The sequence below is a fragment of the Oryctolagus cuniculus genome, chromosome 7 (assembly GCF_964237555.1).
Source record: "Oryctolagus cuniculus chromosome 7, mOryCun1.1, whole genome shotgun sequence".
NCBI lineage: Eukaryota > Metazoa > Chordata > Mammalia > Lagomorpha > Leporidae > Oryctolagus > Oryctolagus cuniculus.
In genome coordinates, this window is record NC_091438.1 from 139,748,376 (window position 1) to 139,768,972 (window position 20,597).

At 46.7% G+C, this 20,597-nt stretch overlaps 2 protein-coding genes across 4 annotated transcripts in view; both read left to right on the forward strand.

The window, feature by feature from the left end:
- Positions 1 to 20,597, forward strand: part of RNF19B (ring finger protein 19B) — a 269,313-nt gene that overhangs the window by 145,199 nt on the left and 103,517 nt on the right. The window lies entirely within an intron of this gene.
- Positions 1 to 20,597, forward strand: part of YARS1 (tyrosyl-tRNA synthetase 1) — a 29,783-nt gene that overhangs the window by 3,105 nt on the left and 6,081 nt on the right. For all 3 annotated transcript variants that reach the window (XR_001795551.3, XM_070078808.1, XM_002720707.5), the window contains exons 2-8: positions 1,123 to 1,269; positions 1,421 to 1,596; positions 10,360 to 10,489; positions 12,108 to 12,188; positions 15,256 to 15,348; positions 16,502 to 16,637; positions 17,079 to 17,164. Coding sequence is in view for 2 of the 3 variants with exons in the window: in XM_002720707.5 (XP_002720753.1) it covers positions 1,123 to 1,269; positions 1,421 to 1,596; positions 10,360 to 10,489; positions 12,108 to 12,188; positions 15,256 to 15,348; positions 16,502 to 16,637; positions 17,079 to 17,164 (849 nt within the window). In the remaining variant the exon portion in view is untranslated. The remainder of the gene's footprint in view (positions 1 to 1,122; positions 1,270 to 1,420; positions 1,597 to 10,359; positions 10,490 to 12,107; positions 12,189 to 15,255; positions 15,349 to 16,501; positions 16,638 to 17,078; positions 17,165 to 20,597) is intronic.

Here is a 20,597-nt window from a genome sequence, read left to right on the forward strand (position 1 = left end):
GAAACAGGTAAACTGACTCCCAGGGTCTTACTGCTCAGTGGTATCAGGCTGGGTAGCCCCCTTGGCACTGAACAGAGAGGATTCTCCTGGGGTACCTTCCTTGGGGGCAAGGTTGGGACCACCTATGGTTATGGGGGTGTGGGACTTTGTAGTGTAAACTACTGGGCTGCTTCCAAGGTGTGCGTCTGAGTCTGCTCATTCCTTTCCGTGGGTGCTGTTTCCTTAGACCCCTCACACACACACACACACACACACACACACACACACAGGCTGATTTCCAACTTCCTGCCTAACAGTCTGAGAGGCCTGGATGATGGTGAAGAGGTAATGAAGAGGCAGAGAGAAGTAGGAGGATTTAAGCTGATTCAGAGTAACTTAAGCACTTGGTGAATACCATTAGTACCACTTAGTGAACCAGGGGTGAGACTGTGAGTGGAGAAGGTAGTTAGGAGTGGGTGAGGAAGGCAAGAGCATGAGTTTAATTTGAACATGTTGAGTTTGAAACACTGGGTTGATAACAAGTACATAGTTCTGGACAAGGGACCCTCAGAAAGCTCACGTACAGTAAAAAAAAAAGACTAAAGCCCCGAGGACTGCTAATATTTAATGATTAGGAAAAACGAGAGCAGCTGTGAAAAAAATCTAAGCAGCCAGAAGAGAAAAGAGGACAAAAAATAATAATGATAAAGGAGGAGAGTGCTTCAGGGAGGGAGTGAGGACTAAAGAGTATTCCGGAACTTGGCAATGCAGAGGGCATCTGTGATCTTGTAAGAGTGCGTGTGATCACAGACTTCAGCAGTGCGATATGGTACAGAACTCAGAGTGGAATAGGAGATGAGACCTGAACAAAGAACAACTATTTTCAAAAGTTGGCTGCGAAAGGCAAGGGAGTGGTTAGAGGGGCAGCTGTGGACAGGGCCGTGCCCGCACACCCCTAACCTCCATGTCCTGGAGCATGTCCTGGGAGTCCTGGGAGCACTAGCAGCAGCACCAACCCTACCTTGGCTTTCAGCACTGAGAACGTGGCTGGCTCTCCCTGCTTGGCTCTGAGCCAGGTGACAGGGTAGTGGATGAGCAAGGTGGGGCACCTGCATTCAACCAGCTCTTCTGCTTCTGCCACAGGAGGTTCTGGGCGAAGAGAAGCTGAAGGAGATACTGAAGGAGCGAGAACTTAAGGTTTACTGGGGCACAGCAACCACAGGTAAGCCACATGTGGCTTACTTTGTGCCCATGTCGAAGATTGCGGACTTTTTGAAGGCGGGATGTGAGGTAAGAACAAATGCTGTAAACCAAGTGACTGCCCTTGGGGAATGACCAAAAGAAGGCTTCCCAAGGGTGAGGTGGGGGTGGGGAGGTGGAAGTAGGTTGGAGGTACTGGGACAAGTTCATGTTTTGGTGGTCCCTTATCTCCTATGGCCAGGTTACAATTCTGTTTGCGGATCTTCATGCATACTTGGATAACATGAAAGCCCCATGGGAACTTCTAGAACTCCGAACTAGTTACTATGAGAATGTGATCAAGGCAATGCTGGAGAGCATTGGTGTGCCCTTGGAGAAGCTCAAGTTCGTCAAAGGCACTGATTACCAGCTCAGCAAGTAAGTGCTTGATCTTCCACCCTCCTTGTGGTTCTGGTGCCTCCAGCTAATTATAGGCCTACAGAGTCCAGAAACTCATTAAGTTTGGATTAGAAGCTGTTGACAGTATGTTAAAAACCTTTTTTTTGACAGGCAGAGTGGACAGTGAGAGAGAGAGAGAGAGAGAAAGGTCTTCCTTTGCCGTTGGACCATCCTCCAACGGCCGGCCTGGCTGGCGCGCTGCAGCCGGCGCACTGCGCTGATCCGATGGCAGGAGCCAGGTACTTATCCTGGTCTCCCATGGGGTGCAGGGCCCAAGGACTTGGGCCATCCTCCACTGCACTCCCTGGCCACAGCAGAGAGCTGGCCTGAAAGAGGGGCAACCGGGACAGAATCTGGCGCCCCGACCGGGACTAGAACCCGGTGTGCTGGTGCCGCAAGGCAGAGGATTAGCCTAGTGAGCCGCGGCGCTGGCCATTAAGAACCATTTTTAAAAGGTATACCGTTTGTCTCTTTAATTCATCCACCAACAATGTACTGACTGGTAAATACCTAGGTGCTGCCCTGTTGGCTGGAGATGTGACTCTAATCAGAGCAAAGGCTTTGGCCCTGCAGAGTCCACAGAACATGGTGGGAAGAGATGGTGAATGCCAGCTTCCCCTTTAAGATTTATTGTATTTATTTGAAAGTCAGAGTTTAAGAAAGAGAGAGGTCTTCCATCCACTGGTTCACTCCCTAAATTGCTGTCAATGGCCAGGGCTGGGCCAGGCCTAAGACAGGAGTCAGAAGCTTCATCTAGGTCTCCCATAAGGGTGCAAGGGTCCAAGCTCTTAGGCCATCTACTGCTGCTTTCCCAGGTGCATTAGTAGGGAGCTGGACGGGAAATGGAGCAGCTGGGACTTGAACCAGTGCCCATGTGGGATGCAGGCATCACAGGTGGCAGCTTAACCCACTATGCCTCAATGCCAGTCACCCTCCCCAACAATTTTTAGTGCTACTTATCTTTGTAAATTTTATTTGTATTTATAATGTTAACATAGATATAATTTTGTATTGTTTTTAGCTTATTGTTTCTGAATTCCCCCATGCTGCCTCATAATTTCTACAGTTAAGATTTTTTGAAGTCTCTCAAATAAGACTTTATTACTCTATGTCATATGTCACTCTGCTTGTCACTTTAACTAAATATCACTGTACTTTTCACTTTTACATTTAAACCTTCACAACAAACTTAAGCATTGTTTCCTTATCTCATAGATAAGGAAATAGATTCAGATATAACTTAACCAAATCTGTTTATCTAGTATGTAGACAAATCAGGATGTGCCTCCATTTCTTTTGCTTATGAGAAAGGCATGCACATTTTTACTTCAGCTAATCTTCATGTATTCAGAACTTTAAATCTGCAGCTCCTGTAGAGTACCTGAGATTTCATTCATGCTTGCATTTAATCTACATACACTTAGGGAGCCCCTGTTATGTGGCAAGCACTAGTCTAGGCCCTGGTTTGTAGAAGTAAACTAAGACAAAAGTCCCTATCCCAACAGGGTTTCCTCTCCAACAGGGAGTGCAGACCATGAGCAATAATATATTGTGTGTGTCAGATGGTAATAGGTGCCACAAAGCAGGCAGGCTGGGGAGAGAAAGTTCTCAGGGAGTGGAGGTTTCTTTTTAAATAGGGTGCTTACAGAAGACTTCTCTGATAAGATAACAATAGGCAGAAACTGGAAAAAGGCAAGGAAGTGGATCGTGCAAATATTGTGCGGTCAGCCTTTGGGCCCAACTAACTGTGGATCCAAAAAATTTAGGGGGGGGGATTGAATCTGGACTAACATGTACACACTTTTCTCCTTGTTGTTATTCCCTAAACAATGCAGCATAACAATTATTACATTGTGTGTGTATTATATCAAATACTAAAGTAATCCAGAGGTGATTGAAAGTGTATGGGAGGCCAGCACCGCGGCTCACTAGGCTAATCCTCCGCCTTGCGGCGCCGGCACACCGGGTTCTAGTCCCGGTCGGGGCGCCGGATTCTGTCCCGGTTGCCCCTCTTTCAGGCCAGCTCTCTGCTGTGGCCAGGGAGTGCAGTGGAGGATGGCCCAAGTCCTTGGGCCCTGCACCCCATGGGAGACCAGGATAAGTACCTGGCTCCTGCCATTGGATCAGCACGGTGCGCCGGCTGCAGCGCGCCTGCCACGGTGGCCATTGGAGGGTGAACCAACGGCAAAAGGAAGACCTTTCTCTCTGTCTCTCTCTCTAACTGTCCACTCTGTCAAAAAAAAAAAAAAAAAAAAGAAAGTGTATGGGAGGATGTGCATAGGCTATATGCCAATACTAGGCCATTTCGTATCGAAGACTCCTGCATCTGTGGCTGGGAGGTGCAGTTTCTCATGGATACTGAAGGAGCACTGTATTGAGTTCTTACCATGTACCAGACACTCTTCTAGGTACTGGTGTTATAACTGAATAACACTAGCAGAGTTTTTATTCTCCTAGAACTTAATAGAAATTGGGAAATGAGAAGATGGAAAAATTAAAGCCATCTTCCTTCAAAATCACTTGATATTTTTCTAGATAAAAATGTGACTTTAACGGAAGATGGGTTTGTATTGCTCATTTTGATGTACTCTTTCTGTTCCAAACTCAGCAATGATAGGTAAAAATACAACAATAAAAATACCAAAGGGCCCAGCTAGATTCAAAAACAAACTGGACCCCTCTGTAGTAAGAGAAATGTAAAGTGATGACTCAGGCTGGAGTTCTAAGTCTGTGGATTCTGTTCTGGAAGTGAGCAGTGGGGACAAAGCAGGCCGACTGCTTAAAGCCACAGGCTAAAGTGGGGGCTTTTCCAGTGCCCACTCTCTGGCAAGTCCCCAGATCTTCAGGGACTTCCATCAAGCACCAGGCTCCTAGGAGCAGGAGTATGTGCAAACCAAGAATTTAATCATCACTTACTATGTCACTGATGTTACTAAGACGTAAGTGCTAAAATGCCAAGCAATAACATCCACTAAAAAGAGTAAATCGTGACATAGAAAGAGGCACAAATGAAACATGAATAGTTAGAAATAAAAAGAACCATTTAGACATCTTGGGAAGGTAAATATCAGTCATTAAAGAAGAAAAAAACCACCTTGAATAGATGGGATCAACTGTAAAGCGAACACAGTTGAAAAGCAGAGATTTGGCTGGTGCCGCGGCTCACTAGTCCCAGTTGGGGCACGGGATTCTGTCCCTGTTGCTCCTCTTCCAGTCCAGCTCTCTGCTGTGGCCCGGGAGTGCAGTGGAGGATGGCCCAAGTGCTTGGGCCCTGCACCCATATGGGAGACCAAGAGGAAGCACGTGGCTCCTGGCTTCGGCTGCAACATGCTGGCCGTGGCAGCTGCTTGGAGGGTGAACCAATGGAAAAAGGAAGACCTTTCTCTCTGTCTCTCTCTCTCTCTCCCTGTCTAACTCTGACTGTCAAAAGAAAGAAAGAGAGCGGCCGGCGCCGCGGCTCACTAGGTTAATCCTCCACCTTGCGGCGCCGGCACACCGGGTTCTAGTCCCGGTCGGGGCGCCAGATTCTGTCCCGGTTGCCCCTCTTCCAGGCCAGCTCTCTGCTGTGGCCCGGGAGTGCAGTGGAGGATGGCCCAAGTGCTTGGGCCCTGCACCCGCATGGGAGACCAGGAGAAGCACCTGGCTCCTGCCATCGGATCAGTGCGGTGCGCCGGCCACAGCGCGCCGGCCGTGGCGGCCATTGGAGGGTGAACCAATGGCAAAGGAAGACCTTTCTCTCTGTCTCTCTCACTGTCCACTCTGCCTGTCAAAAAAATAATAAAAAAAAAAAAAAAAAGAGAGAGAGAAGGAGGGAGGGAGGGAGAAAGAAAGAGAGAGAGAAAAGGAGGGAAGGAGGAAAGAAAGAAAGAAGAAAGCAAGCAAGCAAGCAAGAAAGAGCAAGCAAGCAAAGCAGAGCAGAGATTTGAGTACTAAGACAGAGAGGTGGACCAAAAAAAAGTAAGAGTTGTTAAGGTACAGATAAAGACTTTTGTTTAAAGTAATCTGGCCAACCAAGAACTTCGATCTACTTTCTTACTGAAAACAACTAAAAATGGTAGATTTTAAAAATTTTAAAGCAAAACATACCAATGTATTCACAAGTTTCCTCAAGAATACCCAGTAGTTGGGGCTGGCATTGCGGTACAGTAGGTTTAAGCAGCTACCTGTGACACTGGCATCCCATGAGGGTGCTGATTACAGTCCCAGCTGCTCCACTGCCAATACAGCTCCCTGCTAAGGCACCTGAGAAAGCACCAGCCCTAGCTCTTGTGGCCATTTGGGGCATGAAACAGCATTCATCTCTCTGTGTGTGTGTGTCTCCCCCTTTCAAATAAATGAGTAAATCTTTTTTTAAAAAAGTGGTCAGAGACAAAGAGAAAGTGGGACTATATTTCAGTTAATCTAAAATATCTTTGAAAGTACTAATTAGTCAATAGCACACCATTGTTTCTAAGACTCACCTAGATCTCAGAGATGTTAAATGTTTTGTTTTTTAAAGCTTTTATTTATTTATTTGTAAAGTAGACTTACAGATTGAGAGAGGGAGAGACAAAGAAAAAGGTCTTCCACCCACTGGTTCACTACCCAAATGGCCACAACAGCCAGAGGTAGGCCACTCTGAAGCCAGGAACCAGGAGCTTCTGCTGGGTTTCCTACGCAGGTACAGGGGCCCAAGCACTTGGTCCATCTTCTACTGCTCTCCTAGGCCATAGCAGAGAGCTGGACCAGAAGAGGAGCAGCCAGGACATGAACTGGTGCCTATATGAGATGTTGGTGCTATAGGCGGAGGCTTAGCCTACTACACCATAGTACCAGCCCCCTAAAGTGCATCTTTTTTTTTTTTAAGATTTATTTTATTTATTTGAAAGATGGAGTTACAGAGAGACGGAAATTCAGAGAGAGAGAGATCTTCTATCCGCTGGTTCCCTCCCCAATTGGCTGCAACAGCTGGAGCTGCCCCAATTCGAAGCCAGGAGCTTCTTCCAGGTCTCCCACATGGGTGCAGAGGCCCAAGAACTTGGGCCATTTTCTACTGCTTTCCCAGGCCACAGCAGAGAGCTGAATTGGAAGAGGAGCAGCCGGGACTAGAATTGGTGCCCATATGGAATGCTGGCACTTCAGGCCAGGGCTTTAACCCACTGTGCGCTGGCCCCCTAAAATGCATCTTAAAAGTCTATAAAATGTAGACTTCACTTGTGGGACACTGAAGATTACTTGCGTCTTCAAGGAGCCCATTGAATTGTATGAACTTAAATTTGAACTTGGTTTTTCATGGCCTCTCAGGGCAAAATGGGAAAAAAGATTTAAAAAATTAGAGGACTAGCTAGGAGGTCCAATATTTGAATTATAAATGTTCCAGAAAAAAGAACAGAGAATCAGAGAGGAAATTAACAATGATATACATTAAGAATGAAATAAGTTAAGGATGTCTGAGGACAGTTAAGAGTTTTCAGATGGAGAGGGCCTATGAAGTGCCTAGAACAATGCATGAATATAAACCTACTTTAAAGTGCATTTTCTTCTGATTTTAAAACTCCAGGGATGGGCTCAGTATTGTGGCAGAGCAGTTAAGCCGCTGCCTATGGCGCCAGCATCCCCTGTGTTCACCAATTCAAGTCCCCACTATTCCACTTCCAATCTAGCTCCCTGCTAATACACCTGGGAAGGCAATGGAAGATGACCCAAGTGCCTGGGCCCCTCTGCCCTCATGGAGACCCAAAAGAATCTTCCAACTCCTGGCTTCAGATCATCCCTGCTCTGGCCATTGCAGCCATTTGGGGAGTGAACCAGTGGATGGAAGAAATCTCTTTTTCTTTCTCTCCCTCCCTCTCTCTATACCTCAGCCTTTCAAATAAATACAATAAATATTAAAAAAAAAAAAAAAAAAAAAAAAAAAAAAAGATGACCACAATAGCCAGGGCTGGGCCAGGCCAAAGCCAAGAGCTTCTTCCAGGTCTCCCAGGTAGATGCAGGGGCCCAAAGCCTTGGACCATCTTCTGCTGCTTTCCCAGGTGTATTAGCAGGAAATTGGATTGGAAGTGGAACAGCTAGGACTTGAACCAGTGCCCAAATGGGATGCTGGCACTGCAACCCACTGCGACAACGGTATCAGTCCCTAAAATAAATCTCACAAAAAAAAATCTCGGCTGGCGCCACAGCTCACTAGGCTAATCCTCCGCCTGCAGCACTGGCACCCCGGGTTCTAGTCCCGGTTGGGGCACCGGATTCTGTCCTGGTTGCTCCTCTTCCAGTCCAGCTCTCTGCTGTGGCCCGGGAGTGCAGTGGAGGATGGCCCAGGTCCTTGGGCCCTGCACCCCCATGGGAGACCAGGAGGAAGCACCTAGCTCCTGGCTTCGGATTGACGTGGTGCACCAGCCTTAGTGGCCATTTGGGGGGTGAACCAATGGAAGGAAGACCTTTCACTCTGTCTCTTTCTCACTGTCCACTCTGCCTGTCAAAAAATAAAAATTTTTAAAAAACTCCAGGAACAAAAATATTCTAGGAACTTCCAAAGGGACAAAGTTCCATACAAAATGTCAGGAATCAAAATTGCATATTTCTTAAAAGGAACATTGAAAGCCGAAGGCAGTGAAGTAGTACCTTAAAATCGCAAATGAAAAAAATTTCCAGCCTAAAATTCTGTACCTAGCCAAATTACCATTCAAATATAGAGATAAAATACCTGTCTCTGAAAAAAACTCAATTTCATGTTTTTGTTGGTGATTTGAGTTTCCTCTTCTATGAAGTGTCTGCAAGTGTTTTTTGCCTATTGTCCACTCTTTTTTAGGAGATCCTTATGAATTCTGGGTACCAAAATGCTTGTCATTCATATAAGAATTAGCATGGCAATGGATGAATAACCAGTTACACAGAATGGAGAGTTCAGGACTTGATCCTCACATATCTGAAAACTTGACCAATGACAAAGCTGGTGTTAGGATCAGCAGAGAAAAATAAACTTCGAAAGAAAAAATGGAGGAGCCAGCAGTGTACAACAGCAGGTTAAGCTGCTACTTGCAAGACTGGCATCCCATGTTGGAGTGATAGTCGGCGACCTGGGTCTTTCACTCCCTGCTAACACTCCTGGGAAGCCAGCAGAGGATGGCCCAAGTACCTGGGCCTTTGTCACCCACATGGGAGACCTGGATGGAGTTCCAGGCTCCTGGCTTTGGCCTGGACAAGCCCTGGCCATTGCAACTATTTGGTGAGTGAACCAGCACTCTAGCTTTCAAGTAAGCAAATCTTAAAAAGAGAGAGAGAGAAAAAAAAAAAAAAGAAAGAAAAGAAAAATAGGTTCAGAGAAAATTGATTTTCTCTATGGGGGAAAAAGTAATTCTTCCATGTCAAGTGAATTAAAGATTTCATTGTAAGAACCAAACTATAAAACATCTAAAAAGTAGTATATAGGTAGTATTTAGGACTATCTCATGGTCTCATGGTGGGAAAAATTAAACAAAGCAGAAATCACAGGAAAAGATTGTTGAATTCGGTCACATTAAAATTAAAAACTTCAGTCTATCAAAAGTTAACCAAAGCCGGCGCCGTGGCTCAATAGGCTAATCCTCCACCTTGCGGCGCCGGCACACCGGGTTCTAGTCCCGGTCGGGGCACCGGATTCTGTCCCGGTTGCCCCTCTTCCAGGCCAGCTCTCTGCTATGGCCAGGGAGTGCAGTGGAGGATGGCCCAGGTGCTTGGGCCCTGCACCCGATGGGAGACCAGGAAAAGCACCTGGATCCTGGCTCCTGCCATCGGATCAGCGCGGTGCGCCGGCTGCAGCGGCGGCCATTGGAGGATGAACCAATGGCAAAGGAAGACCTTTCTCTCTCTGTCTCTCTCTCTCACTGTCCACTCTGCCTGTCAAAAAAAAAAAAAAAAAAAAAAAAAAAAAAAAAAGTTAACCAAAAAGGGGAGCTACAAACTGGAATAAGATATATTTATAATACATATAGCTGACAAAGGATTCATATCTAATATATTTCAACAACTACAGAATCAGTTGTTGAGAAAGCAAGTCCAGAAAAGAAAGACTGTGTGTGTTTCACAGAAGAAATGACCAATAAGGATATGGGAAGATGTTTAACTTCTTGGGTTATTATTCAAAGAAATGTAAATTAAAACCACAGTGAGAAATCCTTCCATGCTCACTAAATTGGCAAAAATTTTAAATAATGATAAAATTAAACAATAAGATTGGTACGAGCTGCTTTAAAAATAGATTGGTATTATCCTTTAAAATTCAAGATACAAATTCCCTGTGATCTAAAAGTTCTATTACGAGGTACGTATAGAGAAACTTGCACCTGTGTTCCAGGACACTCATACGGGAATATTTGCCCTGGTTGCTGAGAGACGCAGGGGTAATGTAGAGGTGGAAAGCAGCGCAGAAGTTCAGGCCGGGGGCTAGTCTGAAGGAGGAGGAAGTAGGACAGGACTGTGGCGGGGCCTCCGGAGCTCCGGGAGTAACTGTTAGGCCTTTTCTTGGACTCTGTGACGGGTACGCTGTGCTTTGTATTTAACTTTGAAAAAAGGCATGGAAGATAGAGAAATACGGAAAAACACAACAGAAAGTGCTATTTGGAATGAAACCTCTGGGTTCTGTGCTCTCAGGGTTTGGAAGCTCCAGGCACTGGTGTCTGGGAATCTTGAATTAGACTGGAGCAGTGAATTAATGTGCGTTAGGACTGCCCCGGGCGGTGGAGGCCTGGCTCCGTCTTACAGCCGTCCCCTTTCTGCCCTCTTCAGAGAGTACACACTGGATGTGTACAGACTGTCCTCGGTGGTCACACAGCACGATGCCAAGAAAGCTGGAGCTGAGGTGGTAAAGCAGGTGGAGCACCCTCTGCTGAGTGGTCTGCTGTACCCTGGACTGCAGGTACTGCGGGGATGGAGTGCTCCCAGCTGAACTGACGCACACTGGCTGTTTCTTCAGCCTCTAGGCTTCCTCTCTGTCTTCCTCCTGCTCCCCCCATCCCCAACCCCAGTGTCTGCTCTTTTACCTCTTCAGTTGTCCTCCTCTGCTGTCTGTCCTTTGAGGACATTGCTCAACTTACACACCTTTATGTTCGTCTTCAAGAAAATAACATTCAGAGTGATATGTGAAAATACACAGTAAGCATGATCCTATTTTTCAATAAATAAAGCACACAGCATATTTCACATATGAGGGCACTTCACAACGTTTGTAGGAAAATGGAAATAAAAGATAGGCTTATTTTGATGGAAAAAAAAATATGTAATTGGGGCTAGCGTTGTGGCACAGCAGGGTAAGCTGCTGCATGCAATGCCAGCATCCCATATGGGAGCTGGTTCAAGTCCCGGCTGCTCCACTTCTGATCCAGCTCCCTGCTATTGCACCTGGGAAAGCAGCGAGGCTGGCCACAAGTCCTTGGACCGCTGCACCCATGTGAGAGACCTGGGTGGAGTTCTGGGCTCCTAGCTTCAGCCTGACATGGCCCCAACTGTTGCAGCCATTTGGGAAGTGAACCAATAGATGGAAGATCTCTTTCTCTCTGCCTCTCTTCTTTCTGTCACTCTGTCTTTCAAATAAATATATCTTTAGAAATACATATATTTTAAAAATTATTCAGCTTATGTTTAGGTTTTTCATAATATGGGAGCTCCATTAACTTTTTTACTTTTTTTAAGATTTATTTATTTATTTGAAAGGCAGAGTTACACAGAAAAAAAAGGATCTTCTTCCCAAATGGCAGCAACAGCCAGGGATGAGACAGGATAAGCCAGGAGCCTAAAACTCTGTCTGGGTCCCCTGCATGAGTAACATGGGCCCAAATACTTGGATGCTGGCGCTGCAGGTGACTTAACCAGCTGTGCCACAGCATTGGCCCAGGACTTGCTTTTTATGCCACGTGCTTGTCCCAGGCTGCTCTGTGTGACATGACTTCTCCCTCCCTCTGCGCTGCCTCCCCACTGGATTATGAGATTCCTGAGGGTGGAGAATACACTTCTTATTTTTATACTTGTTTGTTTTTATTTGAAAGAGAGGACAATAGAGAGAGAAGTCTTCTATCTGTTGGTTCAATCCCTCAGCAGCTTGGGCTGGCCAGGCCAAAAGAGTTAGGAATTCCATCCAGGTCTCCCACATAGTTAGCAGGGACCCAAATACTTGAGCCATTACCTGCTGTCTCCCAGTGTGCTTATTAGCAGGAAACTGGATCTGAGGCAGGACTAGGTCCTAGGCACTCTGTGGATACAGGCATCCCAAGCAGCAGCTTAACCTGTAGCACCCCAAGGCCTGCCCAGGCTGCCCTCTTGTTTGTTTTTACGCAGTGACATCATATGCAGTAATGCTCGCTGTAGGCTCTCAGCAACGGTTCATGCAGCTCTTGAGGCCAGCAGGGAGGCTGAATGCAGTCCATTTTTTCCTAGCTCTACTTTCTGAAAAATCCAGTGATTTTCAAAAGTTTCTGATTTCTCAGACCCGTAAAGAAGAAATGCAATTGGTATTTATGCACATGTGTTTATTTCCACAGGCTTTGGATGAAGAGTATTTAAAAGTAGATGCTCAATTTGGAGGCGTTGATCAGAGGAAGATTTTCACCTTTGCAGAGAAGGTTCGTGTCCTCTTTCCTGTCCCTCTTGCTCTGAGCCGCGGAGGTATGCAAGTAACGTTGATAGAACTGCTCTGTGTCAGTCCCACCAGTCATAATCACATGGAATGGTAGGTATTCTCTTGGTTCTGCAGATGAGAGAACTGAGGCTAGAAAAATCAGACAGTTAGCCGATGTCACACAGTTTCTCCCTGAGCAACTCTGCCGCCTCTAGTGGTCTAGCTGCCACTGGGAAGCTGCCCCGGGACCTGCTGACAGCGCTCTTTCCTGGAAGCCCATTTTCTAGGGCTACTGTCCTTTCCACAGCGCTTGGTCTTCACCGCCCTGTCTCCCATGTACACTGCTCAGCCCTGAGATGAGGTTTAACAGGGTTTAGCAGGAAATCAGCACAAACGCATAACAGTTCTTTTCTGGGAAAGAACCTGAGAAAGCTGAAAAGGGCTATTGAGAAGTTACTGGTATTGTTGAAACCTTCTCAAAGCCTCCCATTGGCAAGGATGTAGAGAAAACGCTGCTAGTGGAAATGTAAAGTCTTGGACAACCCTAAAGTGTTTCTCTGACCTAATAGTTCTATTTCAGAAATTTGTCCCAGGGAAATAGTAAGAATTGAGTGCAGTAGGATTTATGTCTCAGAATACTTGTCACAGGGCCGGTGTTGTGGTGCTACAGGTTAAGTTGCTGCCTGTGACACTGGCATCCCATATGGGCACCTGTTCATGTCCCTGCTGCTCCACTTCCAATCCAACTCCCTGCTAATGGCCTGGGAAAAGCAATGCTTTATTATTTTGCTTATTTGGAATGCAGTGGGACAGAAAGATCTTCTATCTGCTGGTTCACTCCCCATATACCCACAACAGCTGGGGCTGGGCCAGGCCAACGGCAGGAACTCAGAACTCTACCCAGGTCTCCCACGTGGTGGTAGGGCCCCAAACACTTGAGCCATTGTGTGATGCCTGCAAAAAGGCATTAGCAAGAAGCTGGATTGGAAGTAGAGTAGCCAGGATTCAGCTGATACTCCAATCCAGGGTTCAGGCATTGAAAGCAGCAGCTTAGCCTGCTGCACTACAGCACCCACCTCTGTTTGGCTATTTTCTATTAACCTTTCAAGTTCATTAATCCTGTCGTCTATTAGATCTACTATTTACTGTGCCATGTTAGAACTTCCATGTAATTCTTTTTTATAGTTTCCAGTTCCCTTTTCTAATTCTTTATTTGTTTTGTCCATTTTTTCTTTACCATCCTGATCACAGTTATTTTGGCATGCTGCTTTGCTTGCTTGCTCCAATAACTGAATTTTTTCTAGATCTGTTTCTATTGATTGTTTTCTCAGCCTGCCAGTTCCCTTAATTTCTTCCCATTTCTGGTACTTTTTTTAATTGTATCAAATGTTTATAGGTGTGTTGTAGATTCTGTTTATAGAGTGCCATGTTTTCTGTCGGCTGCTAAATTTGTCACCTTGGTCCAGTCTGGGGTTGGTTTTAGTCTTTGTTAGAGTGCGTTCACCTTAGTTTTGCCCTTCCTCTCACGGTGTGGTCCCTCCTCCTAGGGCGTGGTCCTTCTGAGGCCTCAAACCACAATCTGAGAGTGTTTACAAAGTCCTCTTTACTTTGAACCTAAACTCCAACCCCTGTTTCCCCGGCACTGTGCAGCCCCTGAGATCTGTGCAGGTCTTCAGCTTCCCAGACCCAGTTCTCTGGGGGGCTTCCTGGAATCTCACCATGGGCATTCACAGCCATGAGTCAGCCAAGAAATCATGGGGAATTTTGACATAATTTAGGGGGGAGGGGCACCGTCTTTCTAAATCACATCCCAAATCCTAGCCCCTGTAGCCCCACAGCCCCTTTCTGTGTGGTCCAACTGCTGCCCTCTGCTGGGTCCCTCATTCCTGCTGCTGGGTTTGGAAAAAATGCCCTCAGGTAGAAAGCCAGTGGGAGCTTTCCCTCTTTGAAGACTTGTAGCCAGGGGCAGGTGCTGTGGCAGTAGGTTAATCCTCTACCTGTAGCACCAGCATCCCACATGGACGCTGGTTCTAGTCCCGCTCCTGGTTTCAGATCGGCACAACTCTGGCCATTGTGGCCATTTGGAGAGTGAACCGGCCGGCGCCACGGCTCACTAGGCTAATCCTCCGCCTAGCGGCGCCGGCACACCGGGTTCTAGTCCCGGTTGCCCCTCTTCCAGGCCAGCTCTCTGCTGTGGCCAGGGAGTGCAGCGGAGGATGGCCCAGGTGCTTGGGCCCTGCACCCCATGGGAGACCAGGAAAAGCACCTGGCTCCTGCCATCGGATCAGCGCAGCACGCTGGCCGCGGCGGCCATTGGAGGGTGAACCAACGGCAAAGGAAGACCTTTCTCTCTGTCTCTCTCTCTCACTGTCCACTCTGCCTGTCAAAAAAAAAAAGGTGGAGAGTGAACCAGCAGATAGAAGACCTTTCTGTCTCTCCCTCTCACTGTCTGTAACTCTGCCTCTCAAATAAATAAAATCTAAAAAAAAAAAAAAAAAAAAAATGTAGCCTACACTGGCTTCCATCTTAAAATTGTAAATAAATCTTTAAAAAGAGAAGGAGGCCGGCACCGCGGCTCACTAGGCTAATCCTCCACCTAGCGGCGCCGGCACACCGGGTTCTAACCCGGTCGGGGCGCCGGATTCTGTCCCGGTTGCCCCTCTTCCAGGCCAGCTCTCTGCTGTGGCCAGGGAGTGCAGTGGAGGATGGCCCAAGTGCTTGGGCCCTGCACCCCATGGGAGACCAGGAGAAGCACCTGGCTCCTGCCATCGGATCAGTGCGGTGCGCCGGCTGCAGCGGCCATTGGAGGGTGAACCAACGGCAAAGGAAGACCTTTCTCTCTGTCTCTCTCTCTCTCACTGTCCACTCTGCCTGTCAAAAAAAAAAAGAGAAAGAAAAGCAGTAGGAAAAAATTCCTTTGTTGTCATTATAGTCATTACTAGAAACTATATATTCAGTGGAAGGAGTATTGGAAGGAATGTATCAGCTGTTAAGTTGCTGGTCAAGGAAGAACAGGGCACTGAGGAGGAATTTATGCTGATATCTGCCTTTGTGTGCTTCCCATCTCACAGTACCTCCCTGCTCTTGGCTACTCTAAACGGGTCCATCTCATGAATCCGATGGTCCCAGGATTAACTGGCAGCAAAATGAGCTCTTCTGAAGAGGTAAGTTGCCAGCCATGACTTGTTTAGAAATCTACAGCAAGAGCTGGAGAGATTGAGAACTCAAAAGTGCAAAAACCTGGCGAACTATAGAGCTCCCAAATATTTGAGCTATGAGTGACCTTATGTCGTCCAATTAATTTAGTGGTTGTTGAGTGTTACAGGAGCCAGAACCAGTCCCAAGGGGATCCAGTTGTAATTGGAATCGTTTTTATTGCTATTTTTTATGGATTAAAAAAAAACTAAGGAAAATAATGTAGCGGTGTGCTAAAATTCACCTTTACTAGTAAGAGGGCCATAGTTGCATTTCATCAGTTAGCATTTTGGTTCTTGGGGTACTGTTCAATATAACTAAAATGACAAACATGATATCTTTTAATGTTTAATTGTCCTGTTAGGGAAAAGTATGTCCCTGTTCTGATCATTAGGGACACAGCATAGAGGAATTAGTGGAAGCCAAAGATGTGAAAAATTGAGTTTTGGGTTCCTCATGTGGCTGACATTTAGAATCAACTAGGGAATTAAAACAAATGGGGCAGGCATATGGTACAGCAGTCAAGATGACGACACTTTACTGTTGACTGAGCCCTGTCCTTAGACATTCTGATAAAATGGTTCTAGGATGATTCATGGATTCTGGTTTAAGTCACACTGGGGCACTTGTTTAATTCTTTCAGCCTGACTTCTCAAAATGTGTGTGATCAGATAGTGGTAAATACAATATATGATATATTGCTATCACTTTTGTCTTTATTTTTAAAGAAATGCATTCATTCCTTTTTCTCTCACCTTAAGATGCCCCACGTGTCAGTCATCCCCCCCAACAAAGCACTATACCCCTCAGGCTGACGCACATTCGCTACGGGTGTTTTTTAGAAGAACCCAGCTGATTCTTATACAGTCATGTATACCCTTTAGGCTACAACGCTGGCCCCATTTTTCTACAAATTTACAACAATGAGGCTTAGGAAGAGTACAGAAAAATTTACTTATTGCTGCCCTTAGGGGTGGCAGGGTTGTGAGTGGTTCTTCCCTCAAACTCTGCTTTTGTTATGGTGGTTTAATGTTGAGATCTGTTTTAAAAAGAATCCACAGATTACTTGAGCATGTTCCCATTTTCAACCACAAGAGGTCCCCTTCCCCCCATGGCATCTAGGAGTCCAAGATCGATCTCCTTGATCGCAAGGAAGATGTGAAGAAAAAACTGAAGAAGGCGTTCTGTGAGCCAGGAAACGTGGAGAACAATGGGGTCCTGTCCTTCATCAAGCACGTGCTCTTCCCCCTCAAGGCCGGTAGGGCACCCCTGCTCTCTTCTCAGAGGCTAGTGCTGCGGTCACACTTGGGGTTTGGCACACTCTTCCCCCAGCTTCTCTGCTCTGATTGCTCATTCATTAACGTGTGGATGACGTTGGCATACCGTCGAGTTGCCCAAGCATTCGTCACCAGGCTGTGTTCTGCGGGGGTGTCAGAGTAGGCAAGGATGTTTAGTGAGGGTGGGGTCAGGCATGTTGAGCTGGAGTTACCCGAAAGAAATGGGAGCCGTGATCCCTCAGGAGCCAGGCTCCAGCTGGGTATACGGTGTCCCACTCTTCCAATTTAAGAGCAGTAAAATGGCAGAAACGGTCACAAAGCTCACAGTCCATGTGGCAAACCCCACTGTCGTGCGTGTGGCCTGGGAAAGCTGGCTCTGCTGTTATCAATGAGTTTATGGGCATAGATGCTTTTTCTTACAGAGTTCGTGATCCTTCGAGACGAGAAATGGGGTGGAAACAAAACCTACACAGCTTACTCGGACCTGGAAAAGGACTTTGCTGATGAGGTAATACTACAGGAAAACGAACCTCTCCCTTTCGGCCTAGGCAGGTTGTAGTTGTGTGCCACAGGGTTCTGTCTTGATGCTTTCCAGGGCTGTGCAAGTATATTTTGTATAATGGTTTAGATGAGGATTCAGGCGTTCCACAGGGTATACAGGCAAATGGCACAAAATTAAGACAAAAGGAGTCTTAATCACTCTCCAAAGAACTTGACAGATGTCAATACAAGATGAAGCCCAACAAGATGGAGTATTTTAGGGACAGGTGCAAAATCAAGATTCAAACAAGAGAGATACTACAAGAGGACAGAACAGAGGCTACTATTCATTCCGTTAACAAAAGAATTAGTAAGGACCTTGTGCTAGGCACTGTTGCTAGGGATTGATAACTACCGAGGGTTAAATCCTCATGGATCTCAGTCCAGCAGGGGAGGCAGATATGTAAACAAATGTTATTTTCTATTTTACAGTACACTGAGAGAAGATATGAGTAGTGTATATAAGGAATGAAATAGAGGGTCTTGATTGACTCGGAATTCAAGCTGAATCAACAGTTTGATTGAACTGTTTGAAATGTTAATGAAGGAGCAGGTATCTGGCATGACAGTTACACTGATGCTTGGGACACGCCAGCCTCCCCTCTCAGGGTGCCTGGGTTCAAGTGCGAGCTCCACTTCCAATCCAGCTTCCTCCCTATATACACGTGGAGGGCAGTGGGTAATGGCTTGAGCAGTGGGGTCCCTATATCCACATGGAAAACCTGGATTGCGTTCTGGGCTCCTGGCTTCAACCCAGCCTCAGGGCTGTTGAATGTGGGGGGTAAATCAGCAGGAACCCTCCTCTCCCTTCCTCCTCACCTCTGTCTTTCAAATAAATAAAAATTTGTAAAGGGAGAATACCAATAAATTAATTTTTAAAAAACAGAAATCCTGGTGCCGGCGCCATGGCTCACTTGGCTAATCCTCTGCCTGCGGCACCAGCATCCCATATGGGTACCGGGTTCTAGTCCCGGCTGCCCCCTTCCAGTCCAGCTCTCTGTTGTGGCCCAGAAGGGCAGTGGAGGATGGCTCAAGTGCTTGGGCCCCTGCACCCGCATGGGAGACCAGGAGGAAGCACCTGGCTCCTGGCTTCAGGCTGGCACAGTGCCGGCCATAGCGGCCATTTGGGGAGTGAACCAATGGAAGGAAGACCTTTCTCTCTAACTGTCTATAACTCAACCTGTCAAAATAAAAAATAAATAAATAAAAAACAAAACAGAAATCCTGGACTAAGTCATCAGGAATGTAGAGTTCAAAACCAGAGAAGTGCTAGTCCACTAAGTGCTCTGTGGCTCTGCATGCACGGGGGTTGTGCAGTCAGTCCTGGACATGGACTCTGAGCAGTTTACTTATTTATAATTTTGTAGATATTTATTTATTTGAAAGGCAGAATTACAGAGAGACAGAGAGAGAGGTCTTTTATCCGCTGGTTCACTCCTCAGATGGCCACAAGGGCCAGAGCTGAGCTGGTCCAAAGCCAGGAGCCTGGAGCTTCTTCCATCCAGGTCTCTCACATGGGTGCAGGGGCCCAAGCACTTGGCCCATCTTCTGCTTTCCCAGGCCATAGCAGCGAGCTGGATCAGAAGTAGAGCAGCTGGGACTCGAACCAGCACCCATATGGGATGTCTACAATGCAAGTGGCGGCTTTACCTCCTAAGCTCTGGCCCCTGAGTGGTTTATTTAACAACTCAGACATGTTGGGTAGGGAAGGAGCAATGGTGTGATGGATCAGAATCAACCATGTCACAAAACGCACAGTTAAGAGAACTGGGGGTGTGCATCTGGAAAGCAGGTATGTGTTCAATCATCCTCAGATTCCAGCTGGACTCGGGGTGGGGGGGGGTCAAAGCAGGACTATAGAAGAGGGCTCCAGGGCCCCAGGGCGGCCCGTTTGTCTTCAGCCTCGGGAAGAACTTTCTCTGACCTCAGCGGTTTGATGCTGGACAGAGCTGCCTCACCATGACCTCGAGTTCCCCTCACTGGAGGTGCTCAGGCAGAGGCTGGAGAACCACTCAGAGGCAGCGTTGTATGCAGCTTTGAGCATCAGATGCAGGGAAAGGCTCGGTGACCTCTGAAGTCTGAAGGCCTGCAAGGCCCTTTAATGGATATTTCACAGCCATGGCTCTGTAGCCCTTCTCTCCGCCGTCCGAGGAAGGCCACAGAAGCTGCACTCCGCCCCTCAAACCCATAAACAGTGTTTGGAGGGAGTAATGAGAGGGAACTGACGATGGGCCTCTGACACAGGTCTGCAGCCGCCCCATCCGAGAGCACTTTTCCTGGGTGCTGCCTGCAGAAGCTGCGTAGGGCTGGTGCACCTGAGAGACTGAATGTTAATACCTTTAATACCTGCACAAGGTTAGTGGCTACCGGATAGGTCTGCAGCAAGCCTAAAGGTTTTGTATTTTTAAAAATTGAATACTCACAGGGAAATGAAGAAGTAGCACCAGAAACAAAAATGCAGGCATCATAGTATTATAGATACGCAGGCTTAAAGAATGTCCTCTCAGAATATCTCGAAGACGCTTTCAGGCCAGATTTGGATATAGAAGAATAGTCACAGGACATACAAACAAATGAATTTTTTTTTTTTTTTAGGATTTATTTTATTTATTTGAAAGGCCAAGTTAGAGAAAGGAAAAAAGAGAGAGAGAGAGAGAGAGAGAGGTCTTCCATCCGCTGGTTCACTCCCAAATGGCTGCAATGTCCAGGGCTGTGCCAGGCTGAAACCAAGAACCAGGAGCTTCTTCTGTGTCTCCCACATGTAAATAGGAGCCCAAGTCTGGGCCGTCTCCCACTGCCTTTCCAGGCACATTAGCAGGGAGCTGGATGGGAAGTGGAACAACTGAGACTTCAACCTGCACGCCCATATGGGGTGCCAGCCACTGAAAAAATAAATTATTAAACTACAGGCTGAATATCCCTTATCCAGAATGCCTGGAATCTGAAGCATTTCAGAGTTCAGATTTTGTCAAATTTTGGAATATCTGCATGTACATCATGACATGGGAGTGGGACCCAAATCCAAACATGGATTTCATGATGCACATAGCCAGAAGGTAATCTTACACAGTATTTTTAGTGTGCCCACATTTCGACTGTGACGTGAGATCAGATGTGGAATTTTTAGCACTCAAAAATTTCCAAATTTGGAGCTTTTTGGATTAGGGATGCTCAACCTGAACCCTTGGACCAGCACTCTTTTCCCACTTCCATGATGTGATGTGGTCCTCCTTCTGACTCTGGAACACAGCTGTTGTTATCTTCATGTTATAAGAAAAGGAGCCAAAACCTAGAGGGGTTGAGTTTGGGGTTACACAAGTAGCTGGGAATCAAACCCAGGTCTGTCTAACTCCATACATAGCCCTTGTTCTTTCTTCTCTAACTCAGCGCACTCCTGCAGG